At 31.5% G+C, this 24,469-nt stretch overlaps 1 protein-coding gene across 2 annotated transcripts in view; it reads left to right on the forward strand.

Annotated features, from left to right (window-relative positions):
* Sgf11 (SAGA associated factor 11kDa) overlaps positions 1 to 17,883 on the forward strand; it is a 110,175-nt gene extending 92,292 nt beyond the window's left edge. For both annotated transcript variants that reach the window (XM_085815326.1, XM_035370860.2), the window contains 2 exons: positions 12,738 to 12,878; positions 16,106 to 17,883. In XM_085815326.1, the coding sequence (XP_085671452.1) occupies positions 12,738 to 12,878; positions 16,106 to 16,112 (148 nt within the window). In that variant the 3' untranslated portion in view covers positions 16,113 to 17,883. The remainder of the gene's footprint in view (positions 1 to 12,737; positions 12,879 to 16,105) is intronic.
* Positions 17,884 to 24,469: the final 6,586 nt, after the last annotated feature.

Below are 24,469 nucleotides of genomic sequence, written 5' to 3' on the forward strand. Positions count from 1 at the left end.
AAAACTTCACTGATAATTACTATAACATAAGTCATAAAGTATAAATACAGCCACTTATTTTTGTAAAAGAGGTATACAAAAATCAACCAGTTATTCTAAAAAAATTATTTTATGTACTAAAATATAAATATACAAGCATATATGCACTCTAATCAATTATCTGAGCTTTTACATACTTTATGAGTTGATACAAAAAATGACATCTGTCAGTTAAATGTTACAACAATCCTTTTAACAAATTTTAGTACTTTACCTCAGAATAACTTTACATTTGATATGAAACAGTAATAAAACCGTAAATAGTATTTGCAGTAAGAAAAAATATCACTGAAAATTACTCTTCACTAAATACACAGTTCCCTAAATTATTCATACGACAAAAACACATACAAAAGTTTACATACATAAAATATATATATAACACTTAAATTCTACCGAGCTTCCACCATTTCCGGAGCTCCAAAACCAGAATTTCAATTGACCTGTGTTATGATACCCCTAAACTTTTGTATCCTGACGCAGAATAATTTTAACTTAAAGAATATAACTTAAATAAACTTAAAGAAAAGTAATTTAACTTCAGATAAAATATTCTCCTACAATTTGCTTTACAATCTTGCACCTTTTAGCCATACCCAAACAAAAAAATAAAATACCTTGCATCCGATCGAACAGAGAACTAAAAAAAATCAGTACTCACCCCTGTGATGAAGCATTTGATCGCAAAGCTGCCACCATTGTAGTTGACTATGGTAGTCGTGCCGAGACATATAAGCATCGTTGTGTTATATCGTAGTGTAGGGTTCAGTTGCTTCACACATGTCACCGTCGATCGACGCATAGATGACACCCATTTTTTTGTTTGTTTAACAATAACTTTAATAAGTAAACAATTCTTGATTATTGTACATAAATATACAAGCATGAACAGGTAAGTCCGGCATGGTCTCCGCCGGATGAGGAAAACAATCTCTGCATCACGAAAGAAATGGCGATCCTTTCCGCCCAAAAAAACCCCGACTGTCCCGTCCGACAACCAGGGTGCAAAGTCCTCTTCGCCCCCTTCGTCTTCTTGTTCGTCCTTTCTACTTCCGTCCAACGAACCACCTGCTCCGTCGGACTAATTATTCCGCTGGCTAGGCTTTTCCATCTCCTTCTCGGGTTATGGGCATTACACAATTCATTCTTTAAAGATCTTTTTAAATGCCTTTGTAACATGTATTCTTCTTTTTGAAATTTTAATGAGTGGTTGAAATTTTATAAAAACATCTCGCTAATTAATGTAAAAAGATTTTGATTTCTTTTTGAGGTATTTTAGTGTTCCTTTTCAATTCTTAGGCTGCAATAATTGCTTTCATAATTACAATATACATTTTTAAAGATTTTTTTTCCTTTTTTTTTTTTTCTTTTTTTTAGGGGGGTAATCTGTTTCACCTAAAGAAGTACATTTTTAGACTGCAAACATCACAAATAACTTTCAGCATAGGTTTCTTGTTTTTAAGAATGGTTTCATGCAAATTTTTAGTTTTTATTTTCTCTTTGCATTTCATGCAATCATTCCAAATACCTTTTTTTGCTTGAATAATACATCTAATAACTCCTCTCTATTCTTATAGAAAATGTGGGATTTGAAATAGCATCTAAAGCTTTTATCATATTTTTATCACATACATTCATTCTAGGCTTTGTATGTGTTTTTTTAAATGACATGTATCATGTCTGTATACTTTTCGCCCACTTTATTAGATCATTCTTTGTAAGCTAAATCAGGATTTAATCTAATTTTTCTCCATAACAGATGTGTGCCAGGTTCTGTAAATGAATGCCCAGGCAAATGCATATCTTAGGGTGAATTGTTAATTAGTGAATTAATTACAACTTTTCTTTTCTTTATTTATATGGTGTAAAAATCTAATAACAATTCAAGTTTTTCTTTTTTATGCATTTTTCATTTTGAAAAAGCTGTAAATCTTTAATACATTTTGGCTCTTTTTCTAAAACTTTTCTCTCTGTCATGTTTTTAGCTCTAAGAGAATTTTACAGAGATTTAAGAAATTTACGAGTATAATATTCCTCTTTTCTTTCTGAAATTTTTAATGATTACTGGAATTTTGATAATTCAAGCTACAATACTCAATGCTGCTAGCAGCAAAATTGCAAAAACCAGTAGGGAACTGGCACACAGCAAATGTTTAGAGACTGAAAACTCTTCCAGTAAGTGTATAGTCAATCTTCTAAATTCCTTTCCCATTTATATGAGGTTTTTTTTTTTTTTTTTTTTTTTTTTATCATTTTTTAAGATTTCATCATGTTTGATTTTAAAAATCATAAAATGAGATACAGAAAAAAAAGAAAAAAAAGAAATACCTTATATAAATGGGATGATCAAACATGATGAAATCATGGGGTTCTTTAGTATTCTTCAATTTAGTACCTATTGTACATTTCACTAAATTTTTCTCTTGTTAATTTTCCATCAATTTCTGTCATTATCTGTTGCATTTCTTTTGGATGCAAATTTAACCCCTTCGTGCCGACTGTCACGTCTACGTGCCAGCAACGAACATGCTCACTTCCCGGCCGACACGCAGGCATGCCAGAGTATTTTCCCGTTCAGCCCCGACTGTCACTTATTTGTGCCAGTGTCCTGGAACGTTTTAAAAACTATAATTTCTGCCACAAGATGACTGTATGTCCATATGGTTTCAGATACATGTACATTAGACCTTCTACTCGAAATGAGAAAAGCATGACTCACATACACATGTTTTTGATTATATAAACAAAAGGGGAAATAAATGTTTCCAAATGGCGTGATTTATGACGTCTCTTTAAATTCACATGTGGTAGTTGTTTATTGTAAGTACAGAAGTTTTATTTTCGCTAAAGCGTTGGGTATTTCGGTTTGCAGTTCAGTTTTTAGAAAATATTAGATCTTGTTAGATGTGAATTCTTTCTGTTTTTACCGTTGCAATGTCAAAGCATCGAAAATGTTTAACAGAGCATGAAATAGCAGAAATGATGCAAAATATTTCAGATATTGATTTTGAAACAGATTCTGATAGTAGTGATAGTGATACTATGATATATTCTGATCATAAAGAATCTGGCGAATCTAATGATGATGAGGACATTTCGGACATGTGCATGCCAAGTACGTCGGCATGCAGATGTCCGAAATGTCCTCATCATCATTAATCCTTAATTAATTAATGTCCTCATCATCAATGTTGTTATTACGAGTGCAAGGAATGTAACGTAGGACTGTGTGTAGATCCCTGTTTTAAAATTTTTCATACGAAAAGAGAATTTTAAATAATATATTTAGTTTTCAGATGTATAATGTTAAAAGTCATAAAATGGTGAGTAATGAAAATAAAATGTGTAAAATATGCATTTAAACAAGAAATAAGGTAATTAAAGTATATATAAAAATATCTATAAAGCATAAGCCGTTTAAATACTCTATAGAGCATTATTAAACAATAAATCGGAAATTTCATGGATTTAGGCTTAATAGCAAAAAAGCCCCCGGCCCTGGACAGACGCTCGCGTAAGACACTGACGGCCTCCGCGATAAGCGTGCGTTTGTGCAACCCGGTGCAAAGAGGTTAAATATATGAAATAATTACAGTTGTTGCTAATTTCTTTAGAAATATTATAATAGCCTTGAGTTATATGAACGAGGGATGGGGTATTTACAGGGTTGCCACGCTATCTGGAAAACCGGGAAGAGTCGGAATTTCATACGGCAATCACCCCCAAAAAAGCTAGTTTTGCGCCGATGTTTGGGCAGCTGGCATGGAGTTAATTTTCGCAGCTCCAATTAGATTGTCTTTTAGAAAGGCAAAGCAAGTTTCCAGCAACTTTGCTTTCGAGTAACCTTGAGAATCACATGGGCATGTGCAGTGCATGTTGAACTAAACAAAATACTTATTCTCATATAAAACAAAACTGATTTAATCCTAGTATTCGGTACTATGGAGGTTAGAATATGTATTGTTAAGAAGGAAAACTTCTCTGCAACAGGAGTGTCTTCGTTCCAATGTTAAGGCAAACAGCTACACATGCGCGAAATATCTGCCACCAAAGCTCGAAGCGTATGTCAAAGTTCGAAGATCACGTTATAAAGAGTTCATAAAATGAATATCGTTCAAAATGTCTTTAAATGAAAAAATACTTTTTTGAGCAAGTGAATTAATTAATAGATTAGCTATTTTGAGCAAAAAGAAAAAGAAAAAAAAAACTACGAAAATTCGTGTTTTAATTATTGCAAAAAATCAAAGAAGAAACGTTTTGTCAAAGAACATTTTTCTTAAGCTCCCCATTTTCCCGTACACATCACAGAGAAGAAACTTCTGGCCACCAGGTTCCGTCACGAAATCCCTTGGTGAATTTTCCCTCCGCTTTCTAAAAGGTGTAATAGCATTATGTCTATAGAACCTTTCCTTCTTTACATAGACATTCTTTGGTTAGAATAACCTTTATGTATTCTATTCTAACCTCCATGTACAGTACACACAAGATTTGGCAATGTTATGATGAGCAGTAAACGGGTCATTTTGGTGTTGGCGACAATTTTCAAAATCGTGCCAAGGCCTTAGCGTATACTAGGATTTTACCGCAAATTTTTTTAAACCTTTTTTTTTTTTTTTCTTTTTTCTTTTTCTTTTTAATGTATGGCACACACAGGATTTGGCGACATTATGATAAGCAATAAATGAATCATTTTGGTGTTGGCACCAATTTTCAAAATCATGTTATGGCCTTACCGTATACTAGAATTTTGCACCAAAATTTTGTAAACCTTTTTTTTTTTTTCTTTTTAATAAATGCCTTATTTGTCATTTTGCAGTAAAATAAAAAAAATAGTAATCAGTCATCTAGGCTAACCATTTAATATAATTATATTTGCTAAAATATCGTTGATTATGCTAATTTCAATTTTTAAGTAATTATCTTTATTTTTATGATATTCATATCATTTAATGTTGCTTCTTCCTTCTAAATTTATTTATTACTAGTAAATAATACTTTCAAATTTCAGGAAATTTTCTCAGTCATAATCCTGAAATTAATTCTAGCAGTATGATGACATACCATCACGAAATTTAATGCACATATTTTGTGCATATGTATGCTGCTAAATAAATATAAAATACCTAAATTTATTAAAAAATATCATTAAAGAAATTTCTTTCTTTTGTTTAGCTGAAAAATGTCTGCAAAAAAAGACTAGTAAATCCAGATTGCGCAGATTCTAATATCAGTCTTCAGTGGAGAAAACAACTCCTATTATGGTTATAATAGTAATGCTTTGGGAATTATATAGATATATATATAAAAGTCATATGTAATTGGCAAATTTTTGTGTTTTCAAGTAATACCATAATTAATTTACCTCTTAGCACAGCCAACTTGCATTACGCGGATAGACTGGGATTTTCTTAAAATACACCTGGAAAAGTCCGGGACTTTCATTCTCCTGTTTGAGTGGCAACCCTGTATTTACCACAGATGTGATTTTTTAATACTTGTCTAAACATTAGCAAGACAGTCATTGTGCAGAATTAATATTCTTTTTGTTTGGATCCAGGTTTTCTAATTATACAAATGTGTCTAAATCATCTGTCACAAAGAATAATTTGCTAGATTTGTCATATTTTCTTAGCAATTCGTTTTGTAACTTTTTATTAGTTATAAAATTTATATCTTCTCTTTGAATACCTTTAAATCTGTTATGTATTCCAATTAAAAACTGGACATTTATTTTTATAAGTATTTTCAGCACACATATATATAATGTATCATAATTTAAAAGTTTCCCAAGTAAATTCATTAAAATATTTGTTTTCTAATTCAGATTACCTTGCAAACACAGGTCTTGGAAGGGTGGATAGGCATGAAAGGAGTTTGATTTGGATCCATAATATTCTCTTCTGTGTCATAATTTTAACTTTAGTCACTTATATAGAAAGAAATTTTGCTTGATGTAAATTTTCTATTGTTATAAATATAAAAGGTTACAAAAGGTTTTAGAGGGCATAACATTGCAAAAAGATATCATACTATGTAATATATAATGAAGAAAAGTTTGCAAAGGAAATTGAAAATCAGTTCAGAAATTTGAATTGATATTGATATGATAGAGAAAACCCAGACCTGTGAAATAAAAACCAATTCCAACAAAGGCATTGAAAATTTCTGTTGTTTGATTTGAATAATGACTAAGATAAGTTTTTTTTTTTTTTTTCGTTGAAGAAAATTATTTAGATCTACCATCAAAACTAAATAGCACTCTTAATGAAGAAAAAATTTCTCAAATGATTGAAAAAGACCAGTGATTTAAAAACAAAATTAAGAAATGAAAGAAGGCAATTGAACAGCCAAATTTTTCAGCTAAAATTTTGACTGATGCAGAAATTAAAGAAAAGAAACCAATTGCAGAGGATAATGATAAAAAAGGAAAAGTGTCAGAGATTGGAAAAAATATTTAAAATAACAGACTCATCAAAATTACTAACACATATGGGCTCAGAAAATAAATTAGATCTTTTAAAAGATCTAATCAAAAATTTTTTAAGCATTCTAAATGTAAAAAAGATCAAATAATGTTGTTTACAGATTGGTAAAAAATGGTTAATGGTTTTGTAAAGAACTTTTGTAATACATTTCTTTCCATGCAAATGAGACATTATTTTAAAATGGTGTTTATCTTTCTGAGCATCAGAATGGATAATATGCAAAAAGCATACAAAGGAAAAGAATGTTTCTTTAAAAATCGCGATCTAAAATAAAAATAAAAAATTATAATTGGAGATAGAATAACTTTGAACAAAGATAATAAAACCAAACCGAAAAACGGGAGGATTTCTGCTCTTTCTGATTCATATTTAATAGCAGCTGGAAAATTGGAAGTTTTAGACACCATCGATACAACTGCAAGCATTGGTGTTACAAAGCTTCAACCTGTATTCATTTTAAAAATACTTAATCTTGATTTTATATTGACTTTACAAAACTGAACTAATGAATGGAAAGGAGAGTGCATAAGCTAACAGCCTTAAAAAAATTCCAGGAAATGTAGTGTATTAAAACTGGGAATTTCCAACAAAATGGTTGAAGATAATTGAAATTTTGAAAAAGGTCTTAGAGGGAGTTTTACATCAGATTTACTACACAAAAAAATGAAAAAAATTTGAAACTTCTGCTATCAATTTAGATAACTGCATGGCCTGGAGCCTATTGGGAAGCCTATTGGGTTATAACCCTTCAAATTGTACTTTTGTTGAATAGTTTGATTCTTTTACTGGCTACATAAGATTTGAAACCATTACTGCAGGTATAGTAAAATATCTCAAAACATCAGATAAAAAATTAATATATATGACAGTTTTTTTTTAATTAATTTCCTGTTAACTGTGGTTTTTAGAGTGTGAAATACGTAACCAAACAAAATTAAACTAGATCACCTTTCAAAGATTTAAATTCTTTACCCCAAAACCCACATGATTTCGATGAAAAATTTGTTCTATATAAATTTGTATTGGATTTTAAATTCAAGACATAAACTGGAAGAATTCATGAATTTGCTCATCAGCTTAAAATTTTAAAAAGTAGCATTCAGCTTATTAACTATATGTGTTTCTTGGTACAATATAAGTGAAAACAATGAAAAATAATACTTTGATGGATTTCAGTAGGTCAATTTTATTGTTCCAGATGGAAATTACACAGTTATAGAATAATAATATATAAGATTATTTCTTAAAAAAATGATAGAGAAATACAATTTAAAAGGAAAAATAGAGAATTATAAACCACTTATTCAGTGTGGTATTGTGAGAGGTTGATAACTATATACTATCAAATCAGATATAAAATAGACTTATGTGTAATAAACTATATAAAATATTAGAATTTGGCAGGAAAATTTATGAAGAATGCAATCAAAAGGAAGAATATGTGTAATGAAAAAGAAGAATAGATGTGATGTAATGAACAGACATAAAATATATTCTTTCAGTGTGATATTGCAAAAGATGCTTTAATCAATGATAAGTCATAGGATGTTATTCTTTCCTGTAGCAACAAATAGCACCTGGTAATCAAATTTCAGAAACATTTGATAGGCCTGTAATTTTTAATATAAAACATGATGTTAAGAGTATTATTATGAAAACTGCAAATCTGGAAAATGAGTTATTAAACAAGAAGTGGGATGCAGTTTAGCATTTGAATCTGAAGATGAAAAAAGAGGATATTTGTAAAAAAAATTCTTGTTCAAGTTTTTTTTTTTTTTTTTTTTTTTTTAAAAGAATGAATCGTAATAGCTATTATAGGAACATTTAAAAAATTTAAGGAGGAGGATTTTTTTAAAGATAATTTAGCTGAGTTGGCATTGAAGCATTAGCAAAACTTGTATTAAACTGAGATATACGTTCTCTATGACGGGTAAAAATATGTAACCGTATTTTATTTCTAATTAAGTGGAAAAGATTTCATTACATTACAATCATCATTACAATCGAGAAAAAAAAAGTTATGAACGTAAGCAAAAAATCAAAAACAGCAAAATGTTGATCTCAAGGATGAAAATACAAACAGAGTTTTCAGTTAAGGGTTCAGATGATTGTTTTCTTTATCAAAGATTTAATTGTAATATCAAATGGTTCACAATGGATTGGGTTTGAATAACAACAAAAATTTAAAAATCGGCACTACTATTGAGAAAAATCATCAAAATAAGGCTTTCATGTTACAAGTGCTGAGCTTTAAAGACTTTACTATTGATTGTTCCAGTTCTGAATCTACCAATGCATTTTTCTGTAAAGATAATCTGGTTATGTGGTCACTCATTTTTAAAGTTTTCCTGAAACTGATGAAAATGTAAAAAAAAAAGATATCAGTTGTTACTAAAAAATAAAACTGAATAAAATGTACAACCACAGTTTTGCAGAAAAACTGAAATTTACGAAAGACAGTCAACCTGTAAAATTTTTTTTACGCTCTTGAAACCTGTGTTAATTTCTTTGACCAAATGCAGAAAGATTGTTGCAGGTTTCAAATTTAACTAGAATTTCAAAGGAATAAAAATATGACTATGTTATACACAATTGAAAATAGCAACTTTAAAGTTGTTACAGAAGTGCTTTATTGTTCCATTTGTTATTTCACACATTTATGTTAAGATGCTGAAATAAAAATGTTAAAATTGAAAAAAGTTCAAATAAATATTTTGAAGTAGACTAGAGTGAATTTATTACTAAAATCCAAATTTATTACTAAAATCCTGAAAACCAGGGATAATGTGTAGTCAAATCATCATCAGATGTGTTAAATGTCTGTGTGATTCTATGGTATGTTAAGAGAGAAAATAACATAAAAATGAACAGTATGATATTTGATAATCTAGATATAATTTTTTATTGGTTAGCATTGAACTGGATTTTAATGATAAGAAATGAAACCAAATGTATTTGTTGCTTTTAGAAAGCAGGATTAAATATTATCAAAGTAGTAACAGGATGTCTGCTAAAATGTAAAGAGTTTGGAAGTGTGCATTCTATGTTTTTTTTTTTTTTTTTTCTTTTTCCATCTCTTATGTTGTAGAGCCCATTTAGTCTTAAATATGTTAATTTTCATTTTGAACTGAGAAGTACTCAGTTGACTCTTAGAATTTTTGCTGCATTTTGGAACAGAGAAACAATCTGTAATTTTGCTTAGTTTCAGAACAGAGAAGAACTGTAATTTAACTTCATTTTGGAACAGAGAATAATCTATAAAATTAATATGGTGTCTAAACGTTTTTGAGAAAATGAAAAACTTTTATTCTTCAATAAATAACAGGAAATTATCTCTTTAGTTTAGGGGGGAAAAAAACTCTCAAAATTATCCAACTGTCAAAACCTCAAGAATGAAAAAGCCATCACAAATGAAGAGTTTGTTTTGGAATATATAAATGGCAATAATTTAAACATTAAGGATACTATAGATGCAAGTGATAAAAGGATTACAAACATTAAAAATACATTTGAATGAAAAAACGTTGCCAGCTTTTATCTTCCTTCTGCTGTAAAATTAACAGAGGAAGGAAATTTTGGTGTGAAAAATGAAACTCTCAACTGATTGCAAAGATCCAGTAAATAACCAAAATGTTGCAACAAAACATTTCATTTATAAAACTTCTGTTCCATTTTATGCAACTAACTCTCTTGAATTTATTACTTTCCAACCACAACAAAATTGGCATTTTTATAGATTTATGGAATTTTCAAATAACAGTGTTTTAAGTTACAATTTAAAAGTTCTTATAGAAAGAGATAGTAAAAAAAAATTTCATTATTTATAGAATCTTATAAACCAGGTGCAGTAGAATATCGTATTTATTTCTTTCATATTTAGAATCACCCTTTTCACCCAGGCAAGAGAAATTTTCATTTTAGCAAAAGCTAAAATTGGTATGGAAATGAAATTGAAATAAATAAAAAAAAAATAAATTTTCAAACTTATTTAAAAATTGAATATTTAGAATGGAGGCATATTCTTCAAATCTGACATTAGTTCCTAGGTATAAAAAAATTATTAGAAATTACTATAGAATTTTGGAAAGAATTACAGCTTGGAATATGGTTTTCAAATATCAAATACTTTCAAAATCTTTCACAATCAAACACACTGATAAGTAAAAGATTGAAAGCAGATTTGTTTGAAGGAGTTGTAGATGTTATTTTCAAGAAAATGGTTTTAAGGTATTTTGATAATCTTTAATGTTTTTTATTAGAAAATTTGTCCTTGTCCTCTCATAAAATTTATTATTTGTGTTAATTGTTAGAAATTTATTATTTATTTTCCTTGATTTGAAAGTGAGGCAGTGAATGGTTAGGAAATCTTAGTCAGTAAAAGTTGTTAATTTAGACACATTTTTTAATTCTTTACTTTATTGATGCTTATTTAAAAAACTAGATTTTTTATAATTTCTTTAAATGTGTTTGTTCTCATTTGGTCATTTAATAACTACTGACATAAACACTTCATATCAGCATTTATATGAACATCCTCAAACACTTCAAAATGTGGGCATCTTCAATGACTACCTAATTAGCATATGTTCAGACAGTCAGTCGTCATTAGCTGTAACATGCAATATTTGCATACTGCCATCTGTATTCATAGTGATTTTCAGTCACTTAAATTTAACTACATTTTCAAAAATTGCTAATGTGCATGCTTAACTTTTTGAAGCCAGTGTATATATTTAGCTGCAGAATGTAATTTATTTTTTATTCTTTAATTTAATTTAAAAATGGAATTCATTATTTAACCCATTGTGGCACCTAAAAATTTTCTTCTGTACACACAGAAAAATTGAATGAGAAAGGATTTATAAGTTACTCTGAAACTTTTTTATTTATAGTAGATGGCAGCCCAACACAAACCATCCATATATTTTAGCCATGTTTAGTTTTTAAAGACACTCATTTTTCAAAGAAGTCTTCTAAATGATTTTAGGATATAAAAGGAATTGTTTGAAAATTAATTTTTATGTTATTTTCTTGGCTGTATGCTAATCTCCTTATTCTATATTGGTTTTAAATTTTTATCTTGAAATCTTGCTTAATATCGAACGACAAAAATCAGGTGTTCCCAGAGTGGGCTCACTGAGAGGCAACTGTATCTTTATTTCTTTGCAGCTCATCGATCAGTTCATTAACAATAGAAAGGTGGGTCCACATCTGTGTTTCATTTCTTTTTTTTTTTTTTTTTTTTTGTTTTCTTTTTACTGAGGTAAGGTTTTGTTATCAACTAAGAAATTGTTCGGGTCCTTTTCTGAAGGTCAGGTGTAATTTTATCAGTTAGCTGTTTGGTTTTTCACTAGAACAGTTAGTTCTCTTTGGCTTTCGTTCAAGGAAGTTTTGTTAGCGCTACGTTTAATAGTTTTGAGTAGTAGATGTTTATTTAATTTTGTTTTAGAGATTATAATTTCAAGATGTAGATATAATATTAGTTTATTTTTTCAGATTTTTAATTATTTTCCAAATGGATCAGAGAGGGCTGAAGCACTCAAATTGCTTCTTGAATTGCTTTCAGATAGTGAGTCTGATACGGATACCGGTACATGTGCAAAAAATGCAATATTGGGTTGTGCTCTTTTAAAGGTGGTGTCACTTTCTCTTAAAAGTACCACCACGAAAAAAATAGACGAAAGTGTAAATATGAAATTTAAATAATGTAAATATAATATACTCAAGTTACTTTTTTCCCATTCATATGCGTGTAATCATCATATAACCAAGAAGAGCTTTTATAGAGGCTTGTAGAGTAGCAGGCCTTCCCATGGCACACCCTGGGTAATGCTAAATCTGCTACAGTATTCAGAATCTAGTGTTTTTTAATTGTAGGCAAAATCCCCTGCTCTTTTACGCCCTTCCCAGCAATGCTTGTTTCAGCATTCTTTTCGAAGCTCTATTCATTCAGTGGCCCTCTTTAGGCACACCCACAGTATTAAAACGATAACAAAATTTTATCTGTATACTACTCTAGGCTTGATTAAACTATCTACCTTTTTTTGGGGGGGGGTCGAAATTCCAATTTTAAAAGGTAGCATGAGGGAAAGGGTTAAAATCTTTTTCCTATCAGTTTATGCATTGTTTATTAGAATTTCTATAAAACTACATATTTACTACTGTGTGTGGCAAGTACACTAATTTTTGATGTATAATTTATTTATTTTGAAGGACTTACATGGCTGAGCAGTTGTCTGATGTGCAAATTGATGTTGATACTGTGGATGAGGAAAATAATGCCCGTAAATTCTGGGATCAACCAACAATTTCTAGAAGTCCATCATCATCTTCAGCATTTTCTCTAGGAAAGTGGTATGTAGTTTTTTCCTATGCATATATCTGGTTTGGCTTCTTTGAGTATGGCATAGCACACAAGGACTGTCTTCCTAAAGAAAGGGATACATTTATAGAAAATTTTCTGACTAAAATGGCTTCTATCAATGTTATAGATGTTGAAAACCATGAAAATGTCGTGCAGCCAGCCTCTTTGCAGAGAATTGAACAACCAGTGTGCTCAGCGAATTTGTATTCAGCTTCTGGTTGGCTTATTATTTGTGTCGACATTCATTTTTCTTTTCTTTCTCTTGATTCCAATGGCATCTAAAATCTTTTTTCCCAATGGCTAAATACTTGCTAACATTCATGGGGAATTATGACCAAATCCATTGGTCATTTAATTGTTTCTTCTTAGTGTGTAGTGTTGAAGATTACCCTTTTTATTGATATTTTTGTCAAAGGAAAATTGCAAATGGCTCATTTTTAATTTAAAAATTCTTCTACATTAACCTGTTAGGTCTAAGAGGATCAGTATAATGACTTTTGTGCTTATATATAGTTCGACCGTCTCAAACGCAACCTTGGTTGGCATTCTGCGAAAACCCATAGACTCATTCAAAATTGGCGTTAGTACATTCTGCGACGTGAAAAGTCACATGAAGACCTCCGGCAAGAAAGAATTTGCATGCTCAAGGGAAAGAAAGTCCCCATCTTTCCACTCTATTTTGAGAATAATTCAATCCAAATGGCACATACATGTTTGCGTTCATGGTCGCAAATGAGGCGGTCGGGTGAATAAAGATTCAATGTGCCAAAACTCATACAGTATGAAAGAGTCAGAATTTTCAAGATACTTATTAAGAATTCACCTTACTTTACAGAACAGTTGCAAGATGGAAAAAATAAAATCTTCAAGAAATGCCAGTTGAATAAGCTGCATTATGATAAGTCATCATGGAGATGTAAACTAGAATTCCTTCATTAGAATAGGCCCACCAGCGGCCGAGTGGTAAAGTCGAACTCTGGTAAAAAGTAAAATTTCAAAAACAAAGTCTCTGAACTCTGGTAGTTCAGTCCTAGGTTCGAATCCCGTGAACAGGCTGGCTGCATGGGCGTTTTCATGGTTTTCCCCATGTGTAACGTGTATATGAGTCAGGTCCCCTTAGAAAGTCCTCCACAAAGGCATCCCTCCCCTTAGGAAAATAGCCCTAGTGTGCTTTGCCGCAATTAAATAAACCAAACCAAACCTTCATTAGAATCCTTTTTGAAAGAACAAAACATGTTTGTCGTAATTTATAAAGTTCTTTAACCCCTTCGCGCCGACTGTCACGTATACGTGCCAGCAGTGAACACACTTATCTACCGGCTGACACGCAGGCGTGCCAGAGCATTGTTGCATTTTCTACCTACTGTCACATATTTGTGCCAGTACCTTGGAACGTTTTTCAAACTATAATTTCTGCCACAAGATGGCACTGTATGTCCATATGGTTTCAGATACGTGTACATTAGACTTTCTACTCAAAATGAGAGAAGCATGACTCACATACACGTGTTTTTGATTATATAAACAAACAGGGAACTAAATGTTTCCGAATGGCGTGATTTATGACGTCTCTTTAAATCGCACTTTATTTGCACGTGGTAGTTGTTTATTGTAAGTAGAAGTTTTATATGCACTAAAGCGTTGAGTATTTCGGTTTACAGTTCAGTTTTTAGAAAATAATTAGATCTTGTTAGACGTGAATTCTTTCTGTTTTTACCGTTTCAATGTCGAAGCGTCGAAAATGTTTAACAGAGCATGAAATAGCAGAAATGATGTAAAATATTTCAGATATTGATTCTGAAATTCTGATATTGATTCTGAAAGATTAACTGAAAGACATTTTCCAAAACTTTGTTCAGAAGAGACTGATAAGAAAATGAGACGACGATGCTTTGTTTGTTCACATTCCCGGAAAAATCCTCCAAAACGGCAAATGGGTTATTACGAGTTCAAGGAATGTAACATAGGACTGTGTATAGATCCCTGTTTTAAAATTTTTCATGCGAAAAGAGAATTTTAAGTAATATATTTAGTTTTCAGATGTATAATGTTAAAAGTCATAAAATGGTGAGTAACTAAAATAAAATGTGTAAAATATACATTTAAACAAGAAATAAGGTAATTAAAGTATATATATAAAAATATCTATAAAGCATAAGCCCTTTAAATACTCTATAGAGCATTATTAAACAATGCGTTGATACTTCGGAAATTTCATGGATTTAGGCTTAGTAGCAAAAAAGCCCCCGGCCCTGGAGAGACGCTCGCGGAAGACACTGCCGGCCTCCGCGATAAGCGCGCGTTTTCGCTACCTGGCTCGAAGGGGTTAATATTTGAGTATGATTTTGGTAATTTTCCAAAAAGAGGAAATAAATTTAAAAGTATCTGGGAAGTAAATTAACATCCTGTTTGGATTTCTTAAGAACTAAAATAAAACTAAAGCATTCAAATTATCAGAATATTGTGTTACTTAATTGTATTAAGCATAATATCTCATATGACAGATTAAAAAAAGCAGCTGTAAATTTTTAAAAAATATATAATTTTGGAAGAATTGCTCATATTATAATTTAAAATTTTAATGGCTGCAACAATGAAAAATGTTCAGACTACCTCTTTTTTTAAAGAATAAGCTAGCTGCCTTTTAAATAGACTTTAATTTTACTCTGTGCTATGTAGGATGAAAAGCATGCATTCAAAAACAAATTTTTATAATAAGAATACTGAATTTACATTGTTATAAATATAGTACAAGAAATTCCAAGTTTATCAAAAAAGAGAAATGGCGTGCCAGAAAATAGATTTTGTAAAATTCATTCGAGTGACTTTACGAGTATTTACTAAAATTAGACTGCTGTAACCAATCCTTTAACATAAACTGTTGGACTAACTGTGACAACAAGGATGCCCTCTGGTGAGAAGCCAGAGAAGTACTTCAGTAAAAGCCAAGGCTCCCACTTGATAGGTTGTACCAGACTGTTGCTCTGTAAGTTTTCTTAAAGTTAAATGTAATGTCCGTGTGTAACTTAAACCTGTTAATAAACATTTGTTGCACTATACTGGACTGTTCTATGACCCTATCTAAAATGACCCCTTTACACTGCTTATTTTTAGAAAATGCAAGCACTGAAAATTTATTGTATCAAATACATAACTTAAAATGTTACTGACTTATATCCTGATATAATTACAACGATTTATGTCTTTTTTGTTTTAGCTCCTAGAAAGGAAGAAAAATCATGAAACAGATCCAGCCCATTTTTGGGAGAAAAAGTGGTTGTAAGTCTACCATTACCTTCTATACTCCAAATAAACAATTATAGTAGCAAGCAGGTAGTCATTAGCTAATTTTTTGGAGTTTGTGAGGTACTGTCTGTGTTATCTATATTTCTGTCTGCTTTTTCAATGGAGGCTGTTTCAGATGACATCTGTGTTCGATTCTTGATAAAAGATTTACGCTGGAAATTTTCTTCTGGTGTAAGAGTCTACCATGAATGTAAAGTTTATTTTTTCCATGGACTTAACTGTATTTATTTAAATGTTTCTAATTTCAAGCACAAGAAAGCTTTTAAAATCAAGTCTTTGAGAATTTAAATAGTACTGAAAATTCTTTTACATTCACATTTTTATATACTGAATGTTTATTGAAGTTTAGAATATTTTGCTAATATTTCACAGATCTGTCATTTACTCAATAGCCTGAACTTGCTTTGCATCAACTCAAAAAGTGGTAGAAATCGAGGAATTTGTACCATACATTATCCAAACAACGTGCATTCGTATACAGCTAACTTTTTAACTGTAACTATTCGTATACAGCTAACTTTACCAGAAGGATCTAATACTTTATTCTTTTCGTACCATACCTGCGAACGAACATAGTTAGTCTGATCCAGTAGAAATTTTACTTTGTTAGGGCAACACATCTTTCATGTGTTTAGTAATAAAATTGGAATAATCTTTTGCCTACATATAATGCCTTTTCCAGTAGTCTGAAGTCAGTGTTTGATACCTGATAGAACGCCTGTTGCAAACTCATGTATGTGGATGTATATCGCATTTTTGTGGAGGAGAGAAGCACTGTAAACTTGTGATTACACTGCAACCTTAATTCTTTAGAGTTATGATTTAATTAGCTTTTAGCTGTTACATCACTGTGCATCTCCTATCAAGCTTATTTCATCTATTATATTCATGGATTCTATCCTTATACATCTTTGCTGTTCATGCATATAGATGTCAATCTGATGTTATAAAACTTTTGCAGCAATAGACCATCAAATTTTCACAAGTATTTTAAAATGCAGCTGACATGTCCTTTTGCCACGTGCATTGCTTTGGAAATGAGTTCTGGATGTTGATCAGAGACTTGACAGCTGAACCTATTGTATTGTAAATGTAGGCTGCATTGTTATGTAAGAGATCTGCAAACACAACTGCATTGCATCACACTGCAACAGCATATTTTTAGTCATGCTTTGATGGTTTTCAGCAGTTGTATCATTCTGCATTTCCTCTTATTCTGAGACCTTCTACCACCTAATACATTTCTATATATTAGGTGCAATTTGACAACTTTCATTGCCTATTTAAAGCTTGATCTACTGTATCCTGTTAACTCAATGCATATTTCTTCCACAGTTTTAATGGGATTTTCAAGTTGGCCTGCTATGGTTCGTGTGAAAACCACAGGTGAAAATGTCTTCCTCTTGATTTCAATACAAATCCCACTCTTTCTCTGTGCAGGGTAAAATTGTCTTAGTGTTAATTATTTTGATGATAGAGGGCTCTACAGTGTTCATTTTATTTAAAAACTTTGAATTTGTTCATCAAAACATTCCAGTATTATAGCATGGGTTTTATTCACCTTGAAGAAGGCATTTTGTGAGCCATATATCATGAAATCCTATAAAAAAGGAACCTGGAAGATAGTGTGCCATGTGATGCTTCCGGGGAAAAAAAAAAAAAAAAAAAAAGACAGAAAAAATACATAAACAGACTTGCATTTGTTGTGAAGAGTGTCAGGCTGGATTATGTTTATCACATATGAAAAAAAAAAACTTTCCAAAATAATAATAATAAAAAAATTAATAGTTCTAGTTTTAGTTCTAAGATCAGTGTAAACAAACTGTAATATTTTATAAATAACAGAAACTTTTTATCATTTTATATATTTCTCTTTTTATATGTATGCTGTTTAATATAAACCAAGAGTAGTTTTTGATTTTTACAAATTTTATATTTTCTGTTTTATTACAAAATTTCTGTTAAAAATGTTTGCAGGAAATTGCTTAAAAGTTAAAGTAATCTAAAATTGGAAATATAATAGTCATTTAGCTTGCAAATTGTACCTGTTGAAATCACGTGTCATATGTAATTAAAAACCATAAAAAGCAGTTAAAAGTCTTGTATTATTTAAAAACGGTAAAAAAATAAATAAATAAAAAAACTCTTATAAAAATTTTTAAAAATTATCAACTTGCATTAAAAAAAATCCCATATTTCAGAATTGGAAAGTATCAAAATTAAACCAGCCGGTACATGGAGGATTAACTGTTGTACACTTTGTGGATTTGAGGTCCATATTGCACTAGTTTTTAATAAAGTTTTTTTGAAAGTGTGATAAATCTGTACTATTCTCCATTATTATAACTCATTGTCGTTTCTCCATTTTGGATTTTCATTGAAAGGGAAAGACAACATGTAAAATGTAAAATTAGGGGGGGGGGGAACTTACATTAGTATGGATGTTAAGCTAAAACTAGCATTAATTTAAATCGCAAAATTCTGAGGATTTCTTTTTCTCCTGAAGAACATTCACCACTTCAACCTCAAAATAGACGGTTCTTTTTATGTGTTGATTGTATTAGTGATTATCAACTTTGCCCTCAAATTTGGTAGTCTGTGGCAGTTTAAGATTGTTTGCATGTTGCCTAATCTTACATCCAGATTGGATATCAGTGAATGCATGAAATCAGACTCGGTGCTAGATATTTTATATCAGCAGGGCTGGACATACCTTTTTAGTAATAGCAAAATTTTTGGTATAATTTTAGTGCACACTTCTATAAACACACAGTATATGAAATGTTTATTTCCTTTTCTTGGTTCAGGAGTTTACTGAACAAATTGCTGACTTTCTATTATTTAAGTTATTGATTAAATTGTATAGTAGTTAAAAATTATTTTGGACCATTTTGTGTAATGTCTCTGAGGATGTATAATGTTGCTAAAAATATTTTGTATTCAATTTTCCATTGTATATTATGTAATATTGCTTTATCTTTAATAAAATATATACTTATACATTCTTGGAATTTGTTCTTTTTATGTTTTTCCTTTTAAGCATGAAAATTTGATATTTTGAAGTTATCTTTTCAAAATAAAAATGTTTTGAATTATTGCAAGATTTTTAGAAATTCATTTAAATGTGCTATTCTCTTTTCGATTAAAATCATTAAATCACTGTCTATTAAGTTTAAAGACTCCTCAACCATCTTAATGTTAGAGATGATTTATGTACTGAAGAGCTGAAAATCTGGCATAGATGAGTGTGATATCATCCCTTTCTTCATCCACCGCCTCATAGAGAAATAACTCCACCTTCTTCTATTTTTAAACATTTATTTCACAAACACAAAACTAATACTAAACTACAATACTAATAACTGAAATATATAAAGTAATAAAAGTGAATTTCGGTTTCATTAATGGCTCCCACGAGCCTTCCGTATGACCTCTTTTTCAGTCTTCCTCTTGAAAAACTAAACTTTTGGCGCCTCTCCAGACTGAGAGTTAGCGCCCTCTATACATCTTGTTGGTTGGCGTCACCCCCCATCCAAGATTGAAATAGGGTGAAAGCCTATTGAAATATGACAAATTATGGTGACGTCAAACAAAAGAGTTACTTACCTACTAAAGTCTACAAATTAATCGATACTGAAGTTGAAAGATATATAACACAATACTTATACAGGTTAGTTCTACACCTACTACAAGACTTCTTCTAAAACTCTAATATATAAATGATTGAAAATTAGTATTCAAACAATTCTAATGCAATAGAATACTTAAAGCGTCTATGATATACTTAAAAGTCTCTAGGAGAGAAGCTGAAAAATAAACACACACATAAAAAATATATACTTATACATAAAAAAATAATAATATTAAGAGTTCATAAATGTCTATGAAAAGTTCTTTCTTTCACACAAGTCACTCAATAGTCTCTAGTCTGGACAACGCATCAGCATTGCTTAACTTAGCACCTGGGCAATGTAAAATTGTAGTATCACACTTTTGTAATGCTAAAGCCCATCTCTGTAACTTAAGAAGATTGTGGTGCGTTCTTTGTGATGAAAGTTAACGGATTGTGATAGTTATCAGTTCCACAGGTGATCCAAAAATCCAAGTTTCAAACTTTTTCAAGCTCCAAATAACAGCATAAGCTTCCCTCTCGATAGTTGGCCATGCTTGTTGTGTTTTGGTAAGTTTCTGGCTGGCGTAACTAATCGGGTACAACTTTCCGTTTTTCCTTTGAGATAAGCAGGCTCCAACACCTGTTGAAGATGCATCACATTGAATTATAAAAGGTAACCCTGGAACAGGGGTATAAAGACTAGGTGCTTCCATTAGGCATTTCTTTAATTCAATGAATGCTTCGTCGTGTTTTTCTGTCCAGCACAGCTCTTCGGGACTTCTCCTTTTGATGAGCTCGGTTAACGGATAAGCTGTTTCGGCGTAATGTGGAATGTAGTCTCTGTAATAATTACATAGGCCTAGAATGCTTTTCAATTGTTTTTTTGTTTGAGGTCTAGCTAATTTCTGGATAGCCTCCACTTTCTCTGGATCTGTACGATGACTGCCGGAACCGATGATATGTCCTAGATACTTAATATGAGTTTTAGCGAAGGAACATTTCTTGAGATTTACAGAAAACTGTAGTTCTGACAGTTTTGAAAAAATGGTGTCAAGATGTACTAAATGTTCATTCCAATTATTTGAATAAACAGCTATGTCATCGACGTAGGCTCGAGCAAAATCTTTGTATTTAGCAAGGGCCTGGTTCATCACTCTCTGAAATGTTGCAGTGGCGTTGCGTAGCCCGAAAGGCATGACTTTAAATTGATACTGAGCTTGATGTGTCTTGAAACATGCTAATTCTTGACTCTCTCTTTCTAATGGTATGGCCCAGTAGCCTTTGAGTAAATCAATGCTGGATATCACTTTGGCTTTTCCAATGTAGAATAAGAGCTCTTTAGGATTTTCCATAGGGAAGTCATCTGGTTTCGTTACTGCATTAAAGGATCTAAAGTCAACGCAAAGGCGAATATTACAGTCTTTCTTCATAACGCATACAATAGGGTACGAAATTTCAGCATCGGTTTCTTCAATCAATCCCATTGATAACATTTCTTCGATTTGTTTATCTACTTGAGGCTTCAATGCTTTGCTTCTGGAATTCGATAAACATATGGCTTCTTCCTTTCATTGTCATTTAATCTTATTTTATGTTCTCCTACTTTGGCAATTTGTACCTTATTTATAAATAAGTTTTCATATTTTCTTAACAAGTTCATCATTTCATTCCTTTTATCATCATCTAAAGGGCTTAAATCTACTTCGCTAAGATGAAAATGATCGGACTTGTCACTCACACTGGGTGTGGGATGGACTTCTCCTAGTTCTTCTTCGTTCTCAAATATTACACCTACAGCCTGTACTTTTGGATTAAATTTTTGAATTTTATTTACGTGTACTCTTCTTATTGTACCATCTGTCAGTCTGACTCTGTAAGAATCTGGATTACAACAAGATACTATTTCTGCCGGTCCTATCCATCTGGCATATAATTTATTACTGGAATCTGGAATCAGCAGGTACACTTGATCTCCAGGGTTGAATTCTTTATATATAACCCTTCGATTAGCATATCTTGCATATGCACCTTGTTTCAATTCTGCAGTTATAGATGCTTGCTCTGCTGCTATTTCTAAATTCATCTTTAGCTCCTGTAGATAATCAACAGCACTTTTACCCAATTTTATTGGTAATGGAATTTCTCCTGACCATGACGATTTTAATACTGACAACAGACCTCTGGCCTCTCTTCCATACATTAATTTAAATGGGGTAGTACAATTTGGAATTTCGCGGTAAGCGAATAACAGGTATGGTATATGTTTGTCCCAATTTTTAGAGTCGTTTCTAATAATATGATGAAGCATACGTTTTAGAACTTGGTTATACAGTTCAACTAATTCCGAACTTTGTGGATGTCCTGGTGTTGCAAATCTAGGACTTGCTCCTAATCTGGCATGGAATTCTTGTGTTAATTCTGCAACAAAATTGGTACCTTGATCGCTAGCTATTACCCGAGGTATGCCCGTTCTCATAAAGATTTCTAATAATGCATCACATGTTGATTTTGCTGTAATAGTTCTCAAAGGGGCAGCTTCTGGCCACCTAGAATGTTGGTCGACTAAACATAGTACATATTTGTGTTTACCTGCTGATGGAGGTTCAAGTGGACCGATTATATCTACATTCACTGTGTCAAATGGAAATTCAGGCCTCTGAACTGGAACTATGGGTATACGATCGTTAGTTCTTTCTCTACTTTGTAATTGACATTCCTTACAAGTTTTACAATATTCTTCAATATCTCGTGACATGTTTGGCCAATAAAATGAATAACGAATCCTTTCTTTTGTTTTTCTTATCCCTAAATGATTTGCAAAAATAGATTCGTGAGCTAATTTTAAAATTTGTTCCCTTCTAACTTTAGGTAATACCAATTGACTAACTTGTACTCCGGAAATTCTTTCAGTATGATAAATCAAGTCATCCATTAAAAAATATTTATTTTTATTACTTTGCGCGTTTTTATAGATACTGCGTAATGTCTCACATTCCCTTTGCTGTTGTTTAAAAATACTGGCATCTGAATGTTGACCCACCCCACTTTCGTTTTCGCCCTGAATGCAACTTATGACTAAATCTTGCTCTCCTCCTGTCATAAATAAATCAGCGCGGCTTTCGCCTTCGAATTGTTTTGACTGATGACTCCTCGTTTCCGGTATCTGCGATGAAGACACTGTGTCGCAATCACGATTCGCGCTAAGCAGATGAGATTCAGAGGTCAATAAATCATAAACATTTGGAGTAATTACGCAGGGAATATGAAGTTTTTCTGTTAAAGCTACTAATACTTCGACAGGTTTCAATAAATTAGGATTATCAGTATTTTTGATGGATAGAGGAATTCTAGCCACTTTAGCTGATATGGTTTCTCCGAATGCAGAAATTAGGTCAATATTACAGTTGTTGTTCTCAATAGAGAAATTTGATATGTGTTTCGGATTTATAACAGAAATTTCAGCACCTGAATCAATTATGGCTTGGATTTCGTTACCTGCAACGCAAATATTTACTTTTTGCAATGGTTGCGTAAAACTTTCATTTGACAAGCATGAAGATTTTTGCTATTACTTTATCACTAGTATTTTTCTCTGGTGTTTCTTTTTTTAGAGGAGGGTTTTGTGTTACTGATTTGTTTCTTTGTGGACAAGATTTAGCGAGATGCGTTAATTTTCCACATATGTAACAGTCGTTGGGTGGATATTTATTTTTATTTATGTTGCTTCTCATATGAGGCGGAATATATTTCGATTCTCTTGAAGAGTGGGACGATTTAGCTATGTTTTCTTTAGTGTTAAAAGTGGTTTCGTTTAACGATTTGCCTTTGTTTACAAAATACAAGTCAACTTCTTTAGCTAAATCCTTAGGTTTTAACCAATTTTCTCCTGTTTTAATATTAATGTAAGTTGCCGTTTCTTTGTCTAACGTTTGGAAAAGTTTGTCGGAAATCATTAGTTGACAAAGTGCATCAAAATCATTAACTTCACGTAACTGACAGTAATACTGGAAATTTGCAGACAGTCTAGAAGCGAACTGAACATGTGACTCTTTAGGATCGCGTCGTGCTCTTCGGAAATTCATTAAACATTCATAAGCAGTTGGCTGATATTCTTTTAATACTAGTTTTTTAATGGTTTCATAACATTTTAGTTCTTCATCATTAGTGTAAAATAATATATTAGTTGCCTTATCCCCTAAAATGTTAATCAAAATTTCAGATTTGAGCTCCTGTGGTACATTTTTAGTTATGAATGCTCTCTCTAATGTTTGAAAAAACAAATTGAAATTTTCCGATCTTCCCGGAACAGGAATAGTTAACGTTTTAACACTCTTTATCAAATTTTCTAAATAATTTCCCGAACCTGTAATCATGTCTTTATCTGCGCGAGATCCATCTTTAACTGTATTCTGACTTCTAACTTTTTCTAATTCTAATTCTTTCTCTAGCTGCGCTAATTTTAATTTTTCAAGTTCAACCTTTTGAGCTTCTAAGGCTAACTGTGTAGCCCTAGCTTTTATTTCATTTTCTTCTCTAATTTTTCTTTCCTCAACTATTGAGTTTAATAATCCAATTACAAATTCTGGATCATCTTTAAATATTTTACTGTCCTCAATTTTACCTTTTAGTTGAACCACTGTTAAACCAACAGTTTGTGTATCT

Source organism: Stegodyphus dumicola, chromosome 4 (assembly GCF_044657685.1).
Source record: "Stegodyphus dumicola isolate Sdum_Otavi_A_Nest chromosome 4, ASM4465768v1".
In the NCBI taxonomy this organism is placed as follows: Eukaryota; Metazoa; Arthropoda; class Arachnida; order Araneae; family Eresidae; genus Stegodyphus; species Stegodyphus dumicola.